Here is a 25,000-nt window from a genome sequence, read left to right as displayed (position 1 = left end):
GGGTAAACATCCAGGGTAAGATTGCGGTGGTGTGTGGCGGAGTGGTGCTGAGGTGTCGACCACCAGACGGTCGTCTCCTTGGGTTAATCTGAGGCAGTCCCTTCGGGTGGGTGCCTGGAATGTTCTATCCCTAAGAGAGGATGATCACCTGTCTCTGTTATCATCTGAGCTCAAGCGTTTCAACATCGGTATTGCAGCACTCTCTGATGTTCTGAGACTGCATAGTGGGGAGATCATGGCAGGTGGCTTCATCTACTATTGGTCTGGTCGCTCTGATGGTTACCATGCCCAAGGAGTTGCTGTAGATGTGTCCAATAAGCTGATAATTGAGGTAACACTGATGAATGAGTGAATTATGAGACTAACAATTCATCACTCCTTGGGTGCTGTTTCCCTGGTCTCTGTATATGCTCTGACTGATGTGAGTGATCTCACCGTGAAGGACGCATTCTATGCCGCGCTCGAGTCTGTGATTGATCAGTGCCCCAGGCGAGATATTCTTTTAGTCTTGGGGGATTTCATTGCATCAACTGGCACTGATAGTGATGGTTATGAGACATGTGTTGGTTCCTATGGGTCTGGAACTGTGAACCAGAATAGCACTAAGTTCCTTGACTTTGCAAGAAGTCATTGTCTTAGGTTGGATGGTTCAGCGTTTCAGCACCCAAAGGCCCATTGCTGGACTTGGTATTTCAACGATGGTGGTATGGCAAAGGAGATTGACCATGTGCTCATTGATGCCTGCTGGAGGATGACCCAGAACTGCATTCTCCACTGGAGTGCTCAGTTCCTCAATGCCGCCCACAGGCTTGTTGTCGCAACTCTGAAGTTGCAGCTTAAATCCGTGAGAATGGCACCATCCCAGCCGACATTGGATATTGGCAAGCTCAAGGATGTGAGAGTAGCTAAGGAGTTTGTGAACAGGCTGAGTAGGGATTTGGGAGGTCTGGGTGCTTTGGAAATCCTGAAGAGTTGTGAAGTACCTTGAAGACCACTGTCCTTGAGGTTACCGGTGGATGTCTTGGAACTCACAGAAGGGCAAAGAAGAATTTTGTCTCTCAAGGGACACTAGATACCACTGATCAGAGTCGCAGGGGCAGGCTTAATGGCAGAGCTGAGCTGTTCAGGGAATTGAGGTGTAAAACTGCATGTGCGCTGAGGAAGGACAAGGAGGCCTATGTACGAGGTATCTATGAGGGGATAGAGCATCACCTGTGGTCAAGTGAGTCTCGTCCTGCTTACAGGGCAATTCGCACATTGTGTTCATCCAAGCCCATCCCGCGGTTTACTGCAATTATAGCAGAGGGTGTTGGGCTCTTTACAGAGGAGTCCGAAGTGAAGGCCCGCTGGGCCGGTTACTTTGAGCGGCTGTACAAGGCTGACCCACCAGCTATTGAGTTGAGTGTCAAGGGTGTTGCTATCCCTATTGCTGACCGTCCAATCAACTGTGATCCACCTTCATTTGTGGAAACACAGGTTGCAGTGAACCGGTTGAAATGGGGTAAAACTCCTGGGATTTGTGACATCCATGCTGAACTTCTCAAAGCTGGCGGAAATGCTGTACTGTCTTTGCATGCAGTTCTGTGCTCTGCCTGGAACACAGGATTCATCCCAACTGACTGAAAGAGGGGCCTTGTTGTCCCTCTCTGGAAAGGGAAGGGTGATCGCCAGGACTGCAACAACTACCGAGGAGTGATGCTGCTCTCAGTGCTGGGCAAGGTCTTTGCTCGGATAATTCTTGATAGGGTTCGCTGCCATCTGCTTGAGCACCAGTGTCTAGAGCAGTCAGGCTTTACACCAAAGAGGTCAACGATTGACCATTTCCTTGCTCTTTGGGTATTCACCGAACGCAGACGAGAGTTTGCAGCCTACATTGATCTCTACAATGCGTTTGATTCAGTGTATCAGGATGCCCTCTGGAGGATTCTTGGTCTTCGTGTGGTGCCACCAAAGTTGATCAATCTGATGTCTGAACTACACTCTGGTACTGAGAGTGGTGTAAGATGTGGTGGTTCCATCTCTGACTTATTTCCAGTTGTTACTGGTGTTCATTATGGGAGTGTACCAGTGTGACCACTCCTTGGCTTTTTCAGAAGATCTTGGCTATTCGTTGTTCACCTTGCCGTCTTGTTTTCTATAGGTTTTCTTGGCGTATAGGTTTTCTATTATCATCGCTTTTCCGAAACCTTGTGCATTCTTGGCTTTTTTTATTGGCTCACCTTGGCATTTATGAAAATGAGGAGTGGTCACACTGGAGTGTACTGGCTCCCACAGTTTTCAGCACTTGTGTGAACTATATTCAAGTGAGAATGTCGAAGAGATCAAGTTGCATCGGTCATGAAGAGATCGGTGCATCATTTTGGAATGTCAATATTGAAGACCTTTATGTCGCAGATGATAGTCATCTTTGCGGAGACTCTGGATATCGTTTTTGGGGCCCTCGAGGTGCTGAATGAGGAGTCGGAGCCACTGGGATTACAGGTTTCCTGGGCCAAAACGAATATCCAGGCTTTCAATGACATCTTACATGCTGCGATCTTGTCTGCCCCGGATTTGAGGTGAGGATGTTGAGGTCATGGAGAGATTCACTTACCTTGGCAGTGATATTCATGTGTTTGCTGGCTGTTAGCCAGACGTCAATAGACGTCTGGGTCGGGCCTGGGGAGTCATGGATTCACTGGATCATGGGGTGACGCTGTCCATCTGCCGTCCGCCTGTGCAGAACAAAGTCTGAGTTTTCAGGTTCTTGGTGCTTCCAGTCTTGCATTACGGATGTGAGACGGACTCTGACAAGGGCGCCGAGACGGAAACTTAATTCCTTTGGTCCCACGTCTCTTCAGAGAATCCTTGGCCATCGCTGGTCGGACTTTGCATCCAACGAGCCGTTGCTGAGAGAGACTCAAATGAGATTTGTTACCTGCATCGTTCGTGAGCATCAGCTGTGGCTGAATGGACATGTGGCTCTTTTTCCTGACACTGACCCTGCTCAGCAGATTCTCTCAACGAGGGAGCCTTGTGAGTGGAGGAGACCAATGGGCTGACCACGTGCCTCGTGGTTGCATCAGGTTGATCAGAATCTCAAGAAGATGAAGATGGGCCATGAATCTGCCTGAGAGATGGCCAGACGGAGGCCCCTGGATTACTGGCGGAAAGTGGACACAGCGTCGTGCTGCTCCAGCGCATGCTCTCATACTTGACCCCCGCAGACCCTCTTAGACCCCAATTTTTCAGATCATGAGCAAACTTTGGCAAATACCGGATGTTCAAGGTTGTAGTCAAGTTTCATCGAAATCGTGTGTGTAGTTTCAGAGAATAAGTTGAAATTGTTTCTGGACGGACAGACGTATGAACTGACGACGTGTCATCCCATAAGCTCCCCGGAACTATGTTCCAGGTGAGCTAAAATCACACATATTCTCCATGTTTTAGTATTTTCTCTGTGCAAGTTTCAATTTTCCTTTGTGGGTTTTGGAGATGCAGAGGTCAATATTTTTCCTTTTTTCCAACATGGCTGCCACACCACCAGAGAAAAACACTCACGATATGTGTGGACAAACAGACAGACAGACAAACGGACCCAAATGTAACACCCTTGACACCCTCTCCTCTGGCGAGTGTAAAAATAGGACCACTGCGTCTGCAGCTTATCTGGACCCTGGCCTAATATTATAACCCCCAATGTGGTAGCATTCTGACTGGTGGGTCGAGAGAAGAAGATTTTTGAAGGAATTAATGTGATTTTTTCCCAAAAATTGAATAAACCAGCCATTTTGACACATTTCCCGTCACATGATTGGCATGGCCATCACAATTTAACATCCCGACACTAGCCTAATGTTGTAACCTAAATTTGGTTGCATTCTAACTGGTGGATCTGGAGAAGAAGATTTTTGAAGGAATTTAGTGTCTGCCATTTTGATCTTCTTAAATTCACGTGACCGGAATGAGCTTTGCAATCCCAGTTACCAGTCAGGAGCGGAACTTTGCTGCCAAATTTCAGCCGGATCGGCTCAGCAGTTTGGCCGGAGAAGTTGAAATAGGAAAAGGACAGATAGATGGTGCACGATGAGAATGCCTCATCTGGAATTTAAATTCCAGATAAGCTAATAATAAAATATTACTCATACAACAATTACAATACCTCCTTAGACATTGAATACATCCATATGACGTCTGCCATTGTCACGAAACAAGATCATTTTTCTCCACGTGCTGCGTGAAAACTGATGCAAAATTTTATGTGTTGTGATCCTATTTGTTTGCCATGTTTGTTTAATGCATGATTTGTATTATCTGAAAAAAAATAAACCAGTATCAACACATGGTATAAACAAATCTTGCACAAGTCGCCAAAAGCGTGTCCTGGGACTTATGACTTACCCTGTATAGTGTTGTATTCACCCTAACAAATGGTGTGGTTTTACCTGGTACTGGGTTCATGCGAGTGTGCGGTTTGGTAAAGCAATGTAGTGCAATTATGAGATGTTTTGTACGATGAATCTGGTATCATGAGGATACTCAAGTTCTACCCCTTTGGCCTTGTGTGCTGTGGTAAGTACTGAGAGTGGTGTGATTATCATCATCACACCATTTGAAAGCCTTTATCCCTCAGCAGGGGTCAGCTTTTTGCAGGCTCCAATCATGGTACCCTTTCTTGTGGCAATGTTTTTACGGCCGGATACCCTTCCTGACGCCAACCCTTTAGTCACCTTCACCCCTGTTGTGGCAATGTTTTTACGGCCAGATGCCCTTCCTGATGCCAACCCTTTAGTCACCTTCGACCCTGCAGGGTCGATAATTATCAGTATACTGGTGCTCATTTTGCCAACCTTCGGAAGGATGAAAGGCTGAGTCAACCCCCCTGATGCTAACTCAGCAGCTAGCGGGGCTCAAACTCAGGACCCCAAGGATGCCAAGCCACTGCCTTAACCACTGAGCCACACCAGGCTCATAGTGGTGTGATTATGAAGTGTAGCAAATATTTGGAGCGGTACATTTATGTCGTAAGCATGGTGCCCGAGGATAAGGTGTACTTTTATCGCTTCCAAAAACCTGTTGAACTACAGCTTTGATGTACACAATGTCTATGGTAGTGAAAGAGTGAGGTGATAAAGGAAAGAAGACCATGTACTGATAGTGGGCCAGTGGAGATGAAGTAAAAAGTCGGAAAGAAAATATGGAAGGAGACATAGCACTCTGCAGGTATAGTTGGGGAGAGGTTAACGAGGATAGAAAGCAAGCACGGGAAGGGAGGGAATTTGATCTGAGGTGATGGTGCACTGCTGTCTTCTTTTTTTCCCTGTGCAGGACATGATTGTGGGTGGCATCATTTTCTGGAGGGTATAGCTGTGCCGCTGATGCAGTGCCTCCTGTAGGTGAGAGCAGGCAGGAACTTGTGATTTGTTCATGATGTCGGCGAGAGCTCACCTACTATTTGCATAAGACACCGTGGGATTTTTGACGTCCACCAACTAATGCCAGTGGATGGGATGCCCAGTTTAATGTCCATCCGAGGGACAGCACACATATTGATGAATCACCCTGCCTGTGAAACACTGGGATGACAGTTTATAGCTGGGTCGGGATTCAAACCCAAGATAGACGGCTCAGAGGGGAATGTGAATACCTCTAGGCTATCATGCCAGCCTCTCTGCTAGCTTCAAGCCTGGGGAGGGAAGATGGAAAATGAAGAGACTGAGGAAGAAGGTCCCACAAGTGGGAGCAGAGCGTTGGAATGAAGTGGAGGTGAGCTGTGAGCCTGGATTTTGGGAGGTTGTGTCTGTTAGGATGAGCAGTTTGCAGTATGTTAATGGTTTCTCTGCATGACAGTCTCTTCAGTGTTCACAGCATGTTCTGTTTTGATCTAAGCATAACCCTCCTGTACTTTGTGAAGTTATTGGGCAATGTTCACAGTTACCATTGTTGTACATTAATATCATTCACACTATAAGAAGCCATCTATTGATAAGGCAAACATTTTTGAGGTGGCGGGGAGTTGTAGTACGAGTTCTGACATAATGGATTTTCTATAAAACAACAGATCCGTAGAACAGCTAGTCCATTAGTTATGAGGAGACACAAGAGTATTTCAATGGGAGCGAGTCAGCATTGGAGTGTGTAACCGATGCATTCCCACAATGGATTTCTACGAACCTTAGCGAATCATGCCCTGTTTTATGGTTAGCTTCCTCATAACGTTTCGGTGAAAGATGAGGTTCGTAAGTGGTGTGCAGGTTTTATAATTTTGTAAATGGATGACAATTGAGCAAACGAGATAGTTCATAGAACACCTTACCCAATGCAGTCTTGAGCGAGAGCTGCAACTGGCAAATTACATTGTTCATGATGATGTAAACTGCCATAATATTATGTCCAAGTACTGCTACAAGGGAGGGTTTTAAAGGTGCCAAAATGTGATTTGTGTTCTTCAATGTTCAAGTATATATAGTACTGTAATATAATTGAAATTTAAAATAGATTTTAAAAGTCGTAGAAAAAAAAATTCCGGAAGTTTACCGCTATTGAAGCAGAATCTTTTACACTACCTCATTTAACATGTTACATTCGTTCTTTGTGCCTGTATGTGACCCTTATGACTTCCTTAAAAACGGTAAGTTTCCTGTTTGGAATTATTTTCAATTTTGTTTCACTGCCAGACAGGCAGACATTCCATTCCATTGGGACCATACTCTGCACAGAGCGTCAGTGCTGCCGAAGCAGTCTCCTTGGCTATTGGGCACAATCCAGGACGGGTCGCCACTCCGACACAGATACTTGAATGGTTCAATCATCCCAGCAAGCTGGCACTCATTTTGCCGACATTGGAAGGATGACAGGCAGAGTTAACCCCACCTGGTATTAATTCAACAGCCGAGGGGGATTTGAACTGAGGATCCAAGCATTTTAAGCCAGCCACAGGCAGACAAGTAAAAAATATTCTCACTCCTCTCTGTGAATGCACGATCGGGACAAATTCAGAGCCAAAGTCCTGCTAATCTACAGGTTCGTTTTCTGATTCATGTTCTAATTTGTGTTCAAAATACAGCATTTAAATTGAAATTAAGTTGTTTCTCGATCATAAACTGACGACAGACAAACAAACAGATAGACAGACGTGAATCCTGCCTTTCGCTTCGCGTGTGCAGGGTATCAATAGGAAACAGAGGGACCTGCCTTGGTGGTTTCGACACAGCCATGCATGCAGTTCAAAGCCATTTTGCAGATGTTGGTCGCACTTGGTTGTAACTTGACATCGAACAGAAATCGGTCAGTCTCCACGTAAAATAGTGTTCTGTCTGCTAGGATGAGCTTGTCCAGGTAAAGTAAATTCCTGCAGAAAAATGCACGAGGATGTATCCCTCACCGGAATCCTGTAACATTACTTTATACCTTATAACCACACGTCAGTTGCCTTGGTCTGTATTTATTTGAAAGATGAATAAGCATGTGATTGAATATTTTAAAACACAATGTGTCACATTTGCTGAGCAGTTCATGTCAATCACCTATCTGCGCTCCTCCCCCCCCCCCCCCCCCCGTTATAGACTACATTTGCAACGAGGCAGCTTAATGATGACAGTGTCAACTCAATTAGTTAGCAAGTACTTCACCTGACTCGACCCAGCTGACAGTATCTTTACAACTTAGCACTTTCTCTCATTGGGATGTAGACCCAGATATATCAAAGCAATCGGAATGCCATTATCGACCCAACCGATTATCTCTGCAAAATATTCCATTACGTTTCATGAAACAAGACGTAATCTTTACAAGTCCATACTTGCTCTGTATATTCAAATGGTCCTCCATAAATTGTGCCAAAGATCCTGCTTGTTGGTTCAAATAGCTTTCCCACTACAAGTGCGATTTCACCGGTCTCATGTGTTGCAATTTTGCCCTTGAACCTTTCCTTTTGAATCCTATGGTATGTATCCTCTCCTCAGGCTACTGGCAATGCTGCTAGACCTATGCTTAACTGTCCTGATACCTTTCCGACTACTCTCAGATGAACGGATTTGGTACCTTACATTCTTTTAAAACTTACCCAATTGACCTTTGACCTCATTTTCTTCAGTCTTCATATCCTCAAAATCCCAAATGCCTCTGATAGAAAATTACATTCCAATGGGACAGTATCCCCTTGCCGAGCCCCCTTGAATGTTGATGCAAAATAATGATAAAATAAATCTGCCATCTCCTTTTCATTGCTGATGGACCGACATCACTTTGCGGTTCCTCTTTCCTGCTTTAGCATTCTGTTTTGTGCTCATAGATTGGGCATAGTCAGAAACATTGAACGGTTTGAGTTTAATGGACATTTGATTCAAGGTTCAACAAAAGGTAAATGCATGACCAATGAGGTAACACAGCTATTACAGGCATAAGAGCACTTGTGTGTGGGTTTCCTTGTATTTCCAAAGCTGTATTACTCCTCCCAAATGAACCTGTGAGAGTATTAAATAAACGGAAATGCTGGAACAGCTGTTCCTAAGCTACAAAGCCCTCTGAGCTGTCTCGCCCGGGTTTGAATGTCAGCATAATTGTAAACGATCATCCTGGTGTTTCACAGGAAGGATGATTCATCAATATTTGTGCCACCCCTCGGATAGATGTTAAACTGGGTGCCCCATCTACCAGCATTAGTTAGTGGATGTTAAAGATCCAACAGTGTCCTTCCTGAAGAGTAGGGGAGCTATCACCAGGACGCTGAAAAAAATACAAATTCCTGCTTTAACCTACAGCGTGCACTGCATCAGAGGCAAGGCACAGCCATGCCCAAAACAAATGACGCAACCTGCAGCCATGCGCTGCATTTGAAAAAAAAAGACCGTTCCCTCTTGTTTGGAAAAAAAACAAAAACCTTTTTTTGGCCTTGGTTTGGCCTTGACAAAAGGAAAATCAAAGGTGAAATGGATGTAATCATGTATTGTGTCTCCACTGATTTCCTGTGTGATCTATATTGCTATCTCAGATGGGCAATCACAAGCTAGGATTTCACATTCGACCAAGTTAGAATTCTACATTCGACCAATATCGGTTTCCGCATTCTACCAATATAGACTTCCACAATCGACCAACCTAGGGATACACATTCGACCAACATCAGGTTCCACATTCGACAAAGCTAGTGGTCCACATTCGACCAATCTCGGGTTACATATTCGACCAACATAGAATTCTACAATTGACCAAGCTAGAGTTCCGTATTCGACCAATCTCGGGTTCCACATTCGACAAATATAGAATTCTACAATCGACCAAGCTAGAGATTCATAATACTTGTAGAAATGTTCAAAATGAAAGGGCTCCAATCCTGTTCAAACAGCTACAAATACCTCAAGATCATGTCGAGTAGTGCTTGATATATTTTTCTTTCCCAATAAGTGTAGCAAGATGCAAGGTGTGGCGAGAAGCCAGTATCCATGTCTGCTACTAGTCTCTCAACCTTTTTTAGGAAAGGAACCACACTCTTAACTTTCCACACCAGCACATCCACGGTGTTATACCGCTCTTTCACCATCTGATCAAAGAACTCCTTCACACCTGTTCAGGAAAACAGCCACAAATCTAAATGGCCTGCAAAATCACATTTTGAAACAATGGTCATCATTAACTATGGCATTCTAAGCACAGGGTGTTCTCTATTTTAAACAGCTCAACCTTGAGCACATCAGAAAAGGGCAAACTGATGTGCATGAAAAGTTACAGACACCAAATTGACTGAAACATTAAAGTTTATTGTTGGTTTAATGGTTAAGGTGGTTGACTTAAGATCTTAGAATTCTTGAGTTCTAGCCCTCTGTTGTGTTGCTGAAACAACACAAGGTGGGTTACTCAGCCTGTCATCCTTCTGAGGTTATCATGAGTACCATCTTATTGGTGACAGGGGTACTGCATCAGTGGGCACAGCTGCGCTTCTAGAAAATGATGTAACCAGCAGCCACAGGATGCATATGAAACAACTGAAATATTAATACCTAGAATGGCACGTGATAGAGTGCATACCTCCACCAGCCTAAACAGTCTGAACCTCCTCCCCTAACCTTTCTCTCTTCCCACACCACTCTCTCTCTCTGTCTGTACCCTCATTGCTACCCCCCCCACCCATTAAATTTGCAGCACTCTCCCCCCACACCACTGTGTCTGTGTGTGTCTCTCTGTGTGTGTGTCTCTCCCTCTCCCTTCCTTCCTTCCACCCATCCCTCCCACAGTGTGTAGCAGCGTTTGGTGAGGCATCACTCTCCCCACCTCTCTTCCTTCCTCGCTCTTCCTTCTTCAAGCCCCCTCACCCCCACCAAGCTTCCCCTCCCTCCTCTCCCATTCATCCTCACTCCTCCTTCCTCTCTCCCTCCCCTCCATCTTTCTCGCCCCATCCTTAATATCCCCATTAGCAAAGTGACTGGTTGTATTTGCTAGTTTATAATTAAAAAAGCATTGAATCAACAAGTTTATAAAATAAAGGAGGCAGGAGAAGAAATAGGAAAGGAGAAGATAAAATGGATGGACATTAGTAATAATTTGGCCTTTCTTCTTCTTCTTCTATCTTCTTCTCTTCCCTTTATAAGGGGTGAGGTCCAATGCTACCAAGCTTCTGTCCTGCCTTGACCATTATACTCCTCCACTTCCCCCTGTCCTCAGCCAACTCTCTCCACTCTCCAACCACCACCACCTGATTGATATCACTCCTCACACAATCTTCCCTTCTCAAGCAAATTTCCTTCCAGCTTGCTCCCTCAACCAATCTGCTCTATTTTCCACTCTCTCTTCCTCCATCCACACCCAGTATCTAACCCATCTCAGCCAGCTTTTTACCAATCTCCTCGTGAAACTCATCTGCACACCAAGCTCTTCCCTTTCTTCCATCCGCCTTATATCCACTCTCTTCACTCCCGCAATCCTCCTGACCCAGTTGTTCTCACAGACCACTGTTTGGAGACGAGAAAGGTAGGCCGATGTCTCACAGGATACCAAAAATTTCCCTTTCAATGTTATTGATATTATTTGGTCTGCCATCATTCCCTCCATGCATTCGTACATGCCAGTACCCTCCTCCGCACCTCTGGCTCAAACCTAGCATTCCCAGTCACTGTTCCCCCCAGATACTCAAACCTATTTCCTTGTCTGATCTCCTTCTCTTCTAAACTGATATTCATTTATTTTCTCTGCTGCCTGACCTACATCACCTATGTATTCTCCATACTCATCTTCAATACATGTTTCTCAAATGCCTTCTTTCACTCCCCCAGTACTTCTTGATTCACCTGTCTTTCTACTCTCTGCCACAACAGCTAGATCATCCATATACAACATCCTCCTCAAAATACCTTTCAGAGTTACCCTCCTGCTTACCAGCTCCATCACCATGATAAATGTCAGATCTTCACTCCTTCCCCAAACTTAAGGAACACCTTCGTGGAGAACATTTTTATTCCAACGATGATGTCAACACCCTCATACCTTGCCATCATTCATTCACCCATGTTTGAGTGCTTCTCAAATTTCAAATTTGGGAGACCATTTCATTGGGAAGCAAAACCTGCACTTAACCAGACAAAATTGAGTACATTGCCTCTGAGCTATGTTGTAATCTTTCACAATAATGAAATTGAAGAGGAAAGCAATCATTTCCTCTTTTGCTTAAAATACCAGGTAAGTTGTCACAATCTGTTGTTGCAGGAAGTTTGAACAGGTTTGCAGTCCTCACAACTTCAAGTTCCAAGTTAATTTTGGTGAAGCACTTCCATACCTCGGTGACCAGAGATTCAAAGTTAGCAATGGCCCCATTCACACGTGCAGTGTAATCCTCTATACCTGCACAACGGATACGACACCCAGGTGTGAAATCATCACTTTTGGTGATCGAGAGGTGTGTGCAAATATATCTACTGGATTAAAATTAATCAAAAAATGAAACGGACCAAGTGAATTCCAGGTGAGACATAGCAATCCAGGGTAGAGGACTCGTTTCAGGTTTTGTATCCCCCTCTTAAATAGCTTTTCTTCCACTGGCTTCAGGTTGCTCATCACTGACCGGTAATGCTTGAGCATTTGGTGCAGACCATCGATGCATCTGTCAGAAAGAAATGGGTGGTCTGTACAGCCTACAAAATTAATTATGCAAAGTCAGAAGAGGGAGAAAGAAAAAAACTTTTCAAATTTTTTTTTTTGTCAAATGCCACACCTTGTAAACTTGTCCTCCTGAAGAACAATGCTGCGTGCAAGCTCCGGAACTGGAAAGCCCAACTTCTCCAAGTGCTTTGTCTCTGCTATGATCTCACTCAGTTCAGAAGAGAAGTTAACCTGCAAGTGCTCTGGCAGGTAAAACCTACCCTGACCTGCACTCGCAATGTGCTGCAGAAACAAGAACAGTCACAACACAAGCACTAATCCAGTACAATGTAATCAAGAACCTTCTTTTTCTTGTCTACAACCTTCTTCCTCCTATGTTTCATCCAAATTTACGCCTCTCCACCCCAGTACATGTGATTATTATGTACATCGTCCATTTTTAATGGAGAACAGGTGTGGGTGATAATGCCGGTGTAATAAAGAGCTATGTTCGGGTGTACCATATGTTACAGAGCGTTGGTGCTGCCGAAGCAGTTTCTTGGCAAGGGCTTATACTGGGAGGCTTGTCATTGTCTTCCCAGCTGTAGTTATGACAAGAATTTGAAATTTGTTCATGGTGCCGACAATAGCTCGCCTACTCTTCGCGAAGGACACCGTTGGGTCTTTAACATCCACCAACTAATGCCAGCAGACGGGACTCCCAGTTTAACGTCCATCTGAAGGATGGCACACACATGTTGATGAATCACTCTGCCTCTGAAACACCAGGATGACAGTTTTATAGGTGGGTCGAAATTTCGAAGTTAGGCTAGACAGCATAGAGGGGAGTGTACGTACCTCTCGGCCATCCTGCCATGCTTGAAGACCCATTATGTACAAGCACACAAACTCAAGAATAATCAATCTCTTAAATGAGGCACGTGGAAAACATTTTGATAGTCCTCTCACATTTATGCAGGTCTGTAAAGATAATTGTGATTACCAACAATGAAGCCGAATGCAGTTCATGTAAAGACAAGTTGGCATCGAGCTCCACATTGCACAGAATCTTGCGTTCAAGACACCCTGGTAATATTTGTTCGGTAAGCTCACGCCATGCCAGGAAGCGTCCATCGCTGTATGCTTTGATGCCCCGTGCTACATCCAGATAGCAATCCTTGGCCTGGACAACACGAGCACAACTCTGAGCAAGGAAAGTGTACGTACAAGCAAATCAAAGCACTTTTACTGTGTACACAGACATTGTGGGTGAACCATCATGATGAACTCACACACTTTCCCTGCTGCCCATCCAACATGCCCTTTGCTCGATGAAAGCACAGCATGGGCTGTTTGATTCTGGTGAACAAAATGTGGGCCCAACGGATGGAACCGGCTACTGGTGGTTCATTGCGCCCAACAGGCGAGTCGGGATGATGTTGCATGAAAGTTCTGCTCACCACCTCCACCTACATGTAAATGAGTTAATGTTAAAACAATTCCAAGGAAGCTGCAGAATTTATGCGATTTCTGACAACAACACATTATAATAACATATACCGGTGTATAATGTAAATGTAAAGGAAGGATGGTGTAACCCTGATGCATTGGATGGTTATGGTTGTTGGTGGCCCATCATCACGTCCCCCATGGCATAGAACTGCAGGATTTCCTCAAGGTGGTGTCCCGAGATTAACCACCCTCAATTGTCTAATCGATGACATTTTCTCCCATACAAGTTCAAATGTGGAGATATTCCTTGATGATCTCACAATCTTCGGTGTCATTCAAAATACAGCTAAAAATGAAGTGATGCACGTCTGTCTGCAGCAAGACCTTGACAACAACCAGGATTCAGCTGACAAATGAAGAATTATATTCGCATCTTAGATGCGTCAGCTCATAAGGACATTCTCCAATGAAAGTGATGATGGATGCACATGTTTTTCAATGACATCACCATCTCAGAATCCACCATTCTGGTCAATATTGACCAGAATTTTAGTTGGGTTAGCCACATCGATACAGTGTCAACAAGAGCAAGATGCAAGCTGGAAACTCTGGAATGTGTGGCTCACCTCCTGGCTACTATAAAAGACATCCACCATCATCTTTAAGGTTCAGGTCAGGAGTGTAATGGAAGAAATGCCACTCCCCTTGATGGGAGCATCTGATACAACACTCACCACAAATTCATCCACCCCATCTCACGGCGATCTGTGGTTGCAGTGTGTACTATATACAGAATGCAGTAAAGAAACTCACCCTCCCAGCCACACAACCTGCACCATCAAGCCAAGTTGAACATATTGTTGCGAATTCGCGCCCGCCGGCGTGCGAACGGCCACGTGACTCGAATCGCGGCACGTTGCCCACCGGACGGACAATTCTGTCGTGACCCTCTCGGACTAACGCTGGGAGCCAGTCACGGGTGGGCCTTTCGGCCTCACCACGATCGTGCCAATCGGCCACCCGCGTGGGATAGGGTTGTTCGCCAAACTCGACCTACCCAAGTACCCACGCGGCTGGTAGACCGGGCGATCGCACCTCGCCGCAGGTCGACTCCGGACACGGGCCGCTTAAGCGATCCGTTCCGCACTATCGGAATAACAGAGCGGTGTTATCGTCGGCCTCGACGGTTCCGATTAATTATCGGGTGTATTAAGCCCACTGCCAACCCTTTACGTGAAGCAAGATGGATATTCAAACGAAGGAAAGAACGCAGCGAAACGGGGAACAATTCAACATGCAAGCACTTTATTTACACGACACACGGAGAGCACACATATAGCAATTAAAACAATTATGCACAAAAAGCAAATGTAACAAAATAAACAATGACGCAGAGATACTACCGAATAAGGCCGACACACGGCAACACTTAACAGTTTTACTTCACCAGACTGGCGCCACACACACACGTTTACACAGAACCCAAAAGAAATGGAAGTTGCGACTTCCCAGAGCGTGTCGAGTCCCTCTCCGACGTCCGTCGACGGGGTCCCGCCTGGCCGCGACTCCGTGCCCGTGCGTGGTAGGCGAGTCCTCTCCTGCGTGCCTCACGCCTGCACGTGTTGGCCACTCGACGGTACGGACGGGGTTTTGGGGAAACGGACGGGGTTTGTTCGGCGCTGTTTTCCACGCTCGCGCACAGGTCAACGAAGCAAGGCAGGAACCACAAGCTTGCGACTCGAGCCAGAAGACGACCATCAAGACCAATCCTCGACTAACCACTCACTCCAACTCTCGACCAACCAACTCAACCACCAACGACCTCTTGACCAACCACTTCTTGACCAACCAAACCAACAACCCTCAAGGTCCGTCCTGTTTGCCTTTTGTAGCGTGGGGCTCCGCCCTTCGCTCCGCCCCGTTTTCGGCCCTGCCTCCCTTCGAGCTTCTTGGAGAAGCCTCTCGAAGGGGGGCGCGACCTCTCGCTTTCCCTCCACCCCGCGCCGTGCGGGAGCCGGGGGGAGTCAGTCTTGGCGTGGAGCCAGGGAATTATTCCCCCAAAAAGAGGCCCCCACCCTTTCTCACCTTTGACCTCTGCATCACCCCTCCTCCACACCGAGCGCGGAGAACCTCGACGGGAAAAACAGGCGGGAAAACCCCCGAGCATAGCCGTTGGTTTCTGTTTGTGCCCAGAGATCGTAACTGCACAGGGCCTGCTGAATGGTGAGTGGCGAAGATGTGGTAGCATTGATGGTGGAGGTGGCGTGGTTGTAGTGTGGTTGGTGCTGTGGTGGGGATGGCGTGGTTGTTGAGATGCTGTTTGTTTGAAATAAAAGATAGAACAGAAAAAAAAATGGCTAACTCAAAGCGTCACAGCCCGGATGGATCACATAAATTCCCTCTATACAACGGGTTTGGGCTAACTACACATGTACTTACAGAGATATCTCACCTACGGGACCTGAATGGTGGTTTGCGAATTTCCACAACCACAACAATATGTTGTCACCTCCATTATCATTCCTGGATTCAACATCCTGAACAAATACTATCACAGGTGAAGCATCCCCACTGGAATTCCAGCGGTTCAGAGAAGGCCCACTACTATTTCCTCAGGGAAACTTGAGATAGGTATGGAATGCTTTCAGGAGGCAGTGCTGTGTACATGTTGTAAGCAAATAAACGTTAATGTTTATTATAAAGTCTCCGAACTCGTATGCATCTGTATTGTATCTAAAAACAATTACCATCGGTGATGGAGGGCAAGACACAGATTGCTTCCAAATGCAAGATCTATTACTGGGTTCTAAATGTGGTAAAATCAAATTCAAAATGATTTGAAGCTATTTCATTGTTCATAAATCATCGTGGGGCATACTATGAGTCTTGGTGGAAAATAATAAATTTTATCATCATTCAAGTTGTGTGTGTGTGTGTGTGTGTGTGTGTGTGTGTGTGTGTGTGTGTGTGTGTGTGCGTGTGCGTGTGCGTGTGCGTGTGCGTGTGCGTGTGCGTGTGCGTGTGCGTGTGCGTGTGCGTGTGCGTGTGCGTGTGCGTGTGTGTGTGTGTGTGTGTCGTTGGTTGTTATCTCCACATGCGGGTTTCAGAAGGTGGAACGGAGCCCTCCCAGGTCTCACAATCTCCACCTTTTTGTGTGCATGTATATATATATATATATATATATATATATATATATATATATATATATATATATATATATATATATATATATATATATATATACTGTGTGTGTGTGTGTGCGTGCGTGCGTGCGTGCGTGCGTGCGTGCGTGCGTGCGTGCGTGCGTGCGTGCGTGCGTGCGTGCGTGAAAGTTGCTGTTGTTGAGTATCGCCACACATGGATGGGTTTCAGGAGATGGAACGGAGACCTACCAGGTCTCAAAGTATCCACCCTCGTGTGTGTGTGTGTGTGTGTGTGTGTGTGTGTGTGTGTGTGTGTGTGTGTGTGTGTGTGTGTGTGTGTGTGTGTGTGCACGTGTGTGTGTGTTTGCTTTTTTACTTTTGTGCAATCCTGACTTCTATAACCCCACTTGTTCTATAATTCAGATCCGGATCTTCACCAAAATCTAAACAATTCTTCATTGTCACACACCTCCCCTGTCAATAAAATTTCGTCCAAATCCGCAAACAACTTTTTGAGATATCCTGTGAACAGATAGGCAGATGGAGAGGGGTGAAAACATAACCTCCATCCTCCGTTGGTGGTGGAGGTAATTACCATCTCTACAAACCATGGGAACAACAGTTTATAGCTGGGTCAGGATTCAAACCCAGGCAAGACAGCTTCAAGGGTAACGTGCAGCATACCTCTAGAGTCTAGACCATCCTGCCAGCCCTTATCACATGGTACTATTTTTTTTTTCACTCATTTCTTAAAATACAGTTCGTCGAAAAACGGTGGTTCAAGATTAAATGGATTTTTCATACACGGGGATCTGAATTTTTCATACACACGGGGATTCTTAAAAAAAAGAAAACATTTGTGAGATCAAGTGAGTGTGTGTAAAGCTTTTGTTTATCATGATAAAATGTGCATATTTCATTTATCACTCATTTTGTGGACTCAAATGATTAGTGCCATGCTAAAACTTGATGTGAAGGTGGACCTCGTGACAACATCACGGCCAACACATTTTTGTAGGGCTCCAGGACCTCAAATTTTTGCATAACACCACTACTCTTGTGTATATTCAATAAATGGCTTGAATGTAGTGTTTATTTAAGTACATTAAGCTGGTTTCCTTGGTTTACTATTGCAGTGGAAAGCCTGACCTCCTTGTGGTACTGCAGCAGGACGAGTCTGAACGTTTTCACCACGTGAGCATTTATGGTGTCTGTACAGCGTGTGTGCTGAAGCTTCTGCAAGAAGTGAAAAGCTGCCTCTGCTGAGCGATGACGCCGTAATGATTCAGTTACGAACTCGATTACTTCTTCTTCAATTGCCTACGTAGGGGCATAAGAGTGGAAAGTCAAATATATGAGAATGTTGCAACAGTTCTTGCCAATAGGCTGAGAAGAACAAGGACAGGTTTGATGGTTTGTAGACATTTTTCAGACCAGAAACACTGCGAGACTGTTCTGAGTGTGGTTGCACATTGTCCTGATAGGCATGGGAATCTGTATTCTGTCTCAATAAGACTGAAACAGGTGCTAAAGAATCCTTTTTAAAAATACCTTGCGAAAGAATCTGCCATGGCCAGGTGCTAAAGAATCCTCAGTGTACTGATATTAACTACTCACCAACATCTGGTCATTAAAGCCATCCATCAGGCATCTCCAGGCATGGTGCTGTCGCAGATTGAAAGGGGTGAAGTCAATATTGTGAAATGACTGCACAAGGTGGGTGACCTGTGATAGTGCTGCATCCACTTTCTGCACCTCGCCGGTTAATGCCTTCATGTCCGGTCCAAAGATCTTCTGGAAGTCCTGTAGATTCTGATAAAGATCATAATGATTAAACAATTCTGATAAAGATCATAATACACCAAGAACAAGATAAGCATTATTAGTAATGGATATATGGACCAGAAGGTGAGTCTGAAGAAAGCTCGTCACCTGTGCAATGTCGTAAATATCTTGGCAAACACGAGCCATGTAGTCTGTCTTTTCAAACAACTTCTTGCGGTCAAATTCCCAATGCTGCTCGATGCCAGACGCCTCTATCTTTGCGCGAACCTCAAAGTAACACTCCTTCCAAAGCTCCAGAGTCATGCGCGCCTCAGACGCTTTCGTCTTAATTTCCTCAGCACTCTCACTGCATTCAAATAAAGCTTCCACATGTGAAATGACATGAACAAGGCAGTTAATGGCAATAACACTCGAGCTCCCAAAATCCGTCAGCAATCGAATGAAGAACAACTAGCATCCGTTGAAGACAAAGTCTTCGATAACCCCCGCCATAGTAAATGAGGATTAACAAACTTATATTCCCTAAGCGTGTGCAATATGTACTGTATGTGAAGTTTCCCCTTGATCTGACCAGCCATTCTGGAGAAGATGTTTGAACGTTTTAGGGTAAATTCAATATGGCCACCAAACCATGTGACCTATCAATTAGAAATTAACAAACTTCTGAAAGGATGTCTTGGGGAAAGTGTATGTGAAATTTTGCCTCAATCTGTCTAGCCGTTCTGGAGAAGAAGATTTTAAAAATTAATTAATTTCCAATCCAAGATGGCTGACGAACCATGTGACCTATGACATCATAAATTTACATTCTGCCTCCAATCCTCCAGTGGAATACGTGTGTGAAGTTTCGTGTTAATCGGATGAGGTGTGCTTTTCTATCCAAGATGGCCACCAAACCATGTGACTTGTGACGTCATAATTTTACTATGTATGCAGACATGATGGAAGATGATAGTTGCAAATTTTCGCTTCGTTAAGTTATGTGATTCCAGAGAAAACATTATTTAATATTTTTCTTGAATCCAACATGGCTGCCAAACCATGTGACCTATCAATTAGAAAATATCAAAAGGCACCAGTTCACCACTTGCTTGATATGTGTACCAAATTTCGTAAATATATCTTGAGGGGATTTGTAGTTAAGCTCCAGAAACGAAATGTGATGGACGGACGGACGGAACCCATTTCTATATCCCCCGCCAATTTCGTTGGTTGGTGGGGGATAAAGAGGAATGTTTGAATGAGGACTGAGTATGAACACTCCGTAGCAACGAGAGTGTCTCAGGAGGGAATTAAGAATCTGCCATGGCCAGTTGGAGTTAAAAGATAGTTTCCTTCCATACATAATGTCCCATGCAGGGTTCCCACCGAAAATTGCAAACAATTAGACATGTGAACAGTATATGCTGGGAATTATAGAATTACAATCCCACGGATCGCCAGGTTACGGATAAATTTGGAAGAGACTCTGCAACGGAGTGGATTATGTCGCCTCCTACTCTGAGCTCAGTCCAAATCTGATAGTAATAGTCAAGTAATCACCAAATTTATCACTCTAGGGCAGGGGTCGGGAACGTGTGGCTCGCGAGCCAGGTGTGGCTCTTTTGATGATTGCATCTGGCTCGCAGATAAAATTGGAGCTTGAAACTTTGAAAGCCCAATATTTCTCACGGAAGCTTTACCTATAGTTTGAATGGTGTCGTGCTTCATTCACGTGCAGGGCTGAACTTGGCAGAAGGAGAGAAGAAAAAACGCCTCCGAATTGGCTGAAGCGGTTTTTGTTTCGTTCAGTCATGCGGCCGAGGCGACTAGTGATTTCGGTTCCTCTAATGACGTGCCGCCGCCGACACGCGTCGCGGAATTCATCTCGACCAATCACGCGCCACCGCTGAGGCGACAGCATCCCAGAGTCGGCCGGCCGCGCCGCACCTCTCGAGTATATAATCCCGTGCGCAGGCCAGCCAGACTCACTATTTGCCAAGCCTCAGTTGGGTCAACATCTCCCTCTCTCTCTCACTTGCTCAAAGCTAACCCTTCGACGAAGAAGATGGCGAAAAGAAAAAAAGATGAAGAGTATCGTACATTCCAGGACGAATGGGCCGAAGAATTCGCCTTTGTGGAGAGAGCAGGTTCTGTGGTGTGTCTAATTTGCAATGACAAAATTGCATCGATGAAACGGTCGAATATAAAGCGGCACTTCGACACACGCCATGCTACCTTTGCATCAAAATACCCTGCGGGAGACAGCAGAAAGAAAGCGTGCCAAGAGCTACTGAGCAGGGTGCAAGCCAGCCAGCAGCAACTCCACGTATGGACCCGGCAAGGTGACTATAATTCCGCTCGCTTTGCTGGATCTTTAGCAATAGTGAGGAACGGAAAACCATTCACAGATGGCGAGGATGCTAAAACGTTCATGTTGGATGTAGCCAATGAACTTTTTGATGATCTTCCGAACAAAGACAAGATAATCAAACGGATATAAGACATGCCTCTGTCGGCAAGAGCTGTTCATGATCGTACCATCATGATGGCAAACCAAGTGGAGGAAACGCAAGTGAAGGACATAAATACAGCGCCGTTCTTTTCCCTGGCTTTGGATGAGTCAACAGACATAAGCAATTTGTCGCAGTTCAGTGTGATTGCAAGATATGCTGCTGGTGATACACTGCGCAAAGAAAGTCTTGCTGTTCTGCCAATAAAAGGGTCCACAAGAGGTGAGTATTTATTCAAGTCTTCAATGGAGTTCGCTCAAGAAAAAAAATCTACCTATGGATAAACTTATCTGAGTGTGTACTGATGGTACTCCGTGTATGGTGGGGAAAAACAAAGGATTTGTGGCGATTCTCCGTGAACATGAAAATAGACCCATCCTAAGTTTCCATTGCATTCTACACCAGGAGGCACTTTGTGCTCATATCAGATGTGTGATGAGCAGCTTGGCGAAGTGATGTCGCTGGTCATTCGTGTGATCAATTTTATTGTTGCACGAGCCTTAAATGGTCGCCAGTTTAAAACACTGCTGGATGAAGTTGGAAATAACTATCACGGTCTGCTTTTGCACAGCAATGTGCGTTGGTTGTCAAAAGGAAGGTGCTTAGCCGTTTTGCGGCTTGCTTGAACGAAATCTGGACTTTCCTTGAAATGAAAGGGATTGAGCATCCTGAGCTAGCCGAAACTGAGTGGCTCCTCAAGTTTTACTATCTCGTGGATATGATTAAACATCTGAACCAACTCGACGAGAAAATGCAAGGCATTGGAAATACAGTGTTATCCCTTCAACAAGCCGTGTTTGCTTTTGAAAACAAGCTGGAGCTCTTTATCATGGATCTTGAAACAGGTCGTTTACTACATTTTGAAAAACTGAGACAATTTAAAGATGCATGCACAGCAAGTGAGCCCACTCAAAACTTTGATCTCCACCAGTTAGCTGGCTTCACATCCAATCTCCTACAGTTATTCAAAGCACGCTTTGGAGAATTTCGTGAGCACACTCGTCTTTTTAATTTCATCACCCATCCAAACGAGTGTTCACTGAACACAGCCGACCTGAGTTACATTCCTGGTGTCTCCGTCAGAGATTTTGAAGCAGAAGTGGCTGACCTGAAGGCCTCAGACATGTGGGTGAATAAGTTCAAGTCACTGATTGAAGATTTGGAAAGAATCGCACGACAGAATGCGGAGTTGGCGAGCAAGCACATGTGGAAAGAAATGAAAAAACTTCAACCCGAAGACCAGCTGATTATCAAAACTTGGAACGCGCTTCCTGTCACATACCACACACTGCAGCGTGTGAGTATTGCTGTCTTGACCTTGTTGGGATCTACGTATGCATGTGAGCAGTCATTCTCACATCTTAAAAACATCAAGTCCAACCTACTATTATGTCTAACGGATGAAAGCCTCAACGCTTGCATGAAGCTTAACGTCACCAAGTACCAACCAGACTACAGAGCCATCAGCAAATCCATGCAGCACCAGAAGTCCCATTAATGGTGAGTATTATTACATTATTTAAAATAATAAATTCAGAGGCTTATTATACTCACATTTAGTTGAATTCAGTCTTAAAATATATTATATGGCTCTCACTGAAATAGATTTCCAAATATTTTGCTTTCATGGCTCTCTGAGTCAAAAACGTTCCCGACCCCTGGTGTAGAGAATCACCTGTGGACAGCTTAGGTGATTCTCGTCCCGCTTGCAGGGGAATTCGCGCATTGCGTTCATCGTCTAAGCACTGTGTACTGCGTACTGCGTCCATCCCTCGGAGCACTGCAGTGAGAGCAGAGGGTGGTACGTTCTTAACAGAGGACGAGTCTGAAGTGACTGCCCACTGGGCCAGTTAGTTTGAGCGGTTAATGTACCAGGCTGATCCACCAGCTGTCGAGTGGGACGTCAACGTGGGTATGTCACATGAACCTGTTGCTGACCCTCTGCTGCGCTCCACTGCGCTCCAATCAACTGTGGTCCAACTTCGCATGTGGAAACACGTGGGGCTGCGCTGAACCGGTTGAAACGGGGTAAAGCTCCAGGAATCTGTGGCATCCATCTTGAACTTCTCAAGACTGGTGGAAATGCTGCTGCGCTGTGCTGCCCTCATGTCATTGCATGCAGTTTGCAAGTACTCTGCCTGGAACACAGGAAATTATGCTCCCAACTGATTGCAAGACGGGCCTTGTCTATTTTGTTTTGTTGTACCTCTCGAAAAAAGGGAATGGTGATCGCCAAGACTGCAACAACTACCGTACCGACCCAGGTGTGCTGCTGTCAGTGCTGCTGTCAGTGCCGGGCAAGCTCTTCGCTCAGATAATTCTCAGGGATAGTATTCGCCGCCACCACCACCACCACCACCACCACCATCTGCTTGAGCAACAGCGTCCAGAGCATTCAGGCTTTACACCAAAGAGGTTGTCAACGATTGACCGACCCACGGTATCCTTGCTATTCGGGTCCTCAGCAAACGTACGCGAGAGTTTCGGCAGGGGCTGCTGGCTACAGCCTCTGTATGTTGATCTCTGTAAAGCCATCGATTCAATGAATCGGGATGCCCACTGGAGGAATCTTTGGTCTTTGGTATTTGGTCTTTGGTGTTTGGTCTTCGTCGTGGGATGCCACCAAAACTGATCGATCTGATGTCTGAACCCTACTCTCGTACTGAGAGTGCTGTGAAATGTGGTGGTGCTCGTGCTGATGCTGGTGCAACCATCTCTGATTTTTTTTTCCTCGAGTTGTTACTGGACTTCGTCAGGGGTGTGTACTGGCCTGGACCCCCAGGACACTTTTCAGCACCTGTATGGACTGGATTCTAGGAAGGATGTTGGAGAGAACAAGCTGCGGCTGTGGCTGCGGCTGCGGCTGCGACTGCATCTGCGGTGCATCTCTCTTTGGGAATATCAACATCTCGGACCTTGATTTCGCATAAGATGCAGCATTCATGTCATCTTCCTGGCGGAGAATTTACATATCCTTTTGGGGGCCCTCTCTTCGTTTCGAGGTGTCGAATTATCGGGTAGTTGGAGCCGCTGGGATTACGGGTTTCTTGGGTCAAAAGTAACATCCAGGCTTTCAATGACGACATCTTGGATGCTGCTGTGCTGTGCTGTGCTGTGCTGTGCTGTCCTGTCCGTGTCTGTTTTTTGGTGAGGATGTTGAGGTCGTGAAGAGATTCACTTACCTTGGCAGTGATATTCCTTATTCATATTCATATATGCATAGTCATATTCATATTCATATTCATGTCTCTGCTGCCTGTGAGTCAGAGGTCAATAGACGTCTGGGTCGGGCCTGGGGAGTCATGCATTCACTGGATCACCAGGTGTGGCACTGCCGCGCTGCCACGCTGCCAGTACCTGTGTGCTGCGGGACGACGAAACTCCGAGTCTTCGGGTCCTTGGTGCAGCCTCGAGTCTTACTCTATGCCAGATGCGACACTTGGACTCTTGACCACGAATCTGAGATGCACACTTAATTCCTTTGGAAACAACCAGCTCTCTTCGGAGAATCCTTCATTGGCTCTCGCTAGGTCGGATTAATTATTTTGTGTCCAACGAGCGGTTGCTGAGAAACACTCGCTCACAAGATATTTGTTACCTGCATCAGTTGTCCGTGAGCCTCAGTTGTGGCTCTATGGACATGCGACTCGTTTTCCTGACGCTAATGCTGCTCACCAGATTCTCTCAGCGAGGGAGTCTTGTCGTCCTCGTGAGTGGACGAGGAAGCCAATGCGCCGACCACGTGCTTCCTGCTTGCTGCAGCAGGTTGGCCAGCATCTCAATGACATGGGGATGGGCCTATCATCTGCCTGTGGATGGCCAGACGGAGGCCCCTGGAGTACCAGTGGAAAGTGGACCCAGCGACGCGCTGTTCTGGCACATGCTCCTCCCATGCCTGACCTGACCGAATTCTAACCCGAACACATATACACCCTAACCTTAACCCTAACAGCAGATCTACACCCTAACCCGAACCCGAACCCGAACAGCTAACCCTTACCCTAAAAGCTAATTCGAACCCCAACACATATACACCCTAACAGCCATAACCCTAACCCTATCCCTAACAGCCAACCCTTA

The 25,000-nt window shown here is 45.7% G+C and overlaps 1 protein-coding gene across 6 annotated transcripts in view; it reads right to left on the bottom strand.

The window, feature by feature from the left end:
- The window catches only part of DNAH10 (dynein axonemal heavy chain 10), a 494,970-nt gene that overhangs the window by 352,529 nt on the left and 117,441 nt on the right, over positions 1-25,000 (bottom strand). For all 6 annotated transcript variants that reach the window (XM_085898117.1, XM_085898134.1, XM_085898126.1 and 3 more), the window contains 10 exons: positions 18,576-18,774; positions 18,261-18,455; positions 17,793-17,963; positions 13,341-13,517; positions 13,052-13,231; positions 12,182-12,351; positions 11,919-12,070; positions 11,647-11,811; positions 9,336-9,543; positions 7,174-7,330 (listed from right to left, as the gene is read on the bottom strand). In XM_085898117.1, the coding sequence (XP_085754243.1) occupies positions 7,174-7,330; positions 9,336-9,543; positions 11,647-11,811; positions 11,919-12,070; positions 12,182-12,351; positions 13,052-13,231; positions 13,341-13,517; positions 17,793-17,963; positions 18,261-18,455; positions 18,576-18,774 (1,774 nt within the window). The remainder of the gene's footprint in view (positions 1-7,173; positions 7,331-9,335; positions 9,544-11,646; positions 11,812-11,918; positions 12,071-12,181; positions 12,352-13,051; positions 13,232-13,340; positions 13,518-17,792; positions 17,964-18,260; positions 18,456-18,575; positions 18,775-25,000) is intronic.

The sequence above is a fragment of the Eptatretus burgeri genome, chromosome 1 (genome assembly GCF_056783735.1).
Source record: "Eptatretus burgeri isolate ZD-2024b chromosome 1, Ebu_testis_v1, whole genome shotgun sequence".
Classification (NCBI taxonomy): domain Eukaryota; kingdom Metazoa; phylum Chordata; class Myxini; order Myxiniformes; family Myxinidae; genus Eptatretus; species Eptatretus burgeri.
Note: the sequence above shows the minus strand (reverse complement) of the source record. Positions and strands in the feature narration are given on the sequence as shown.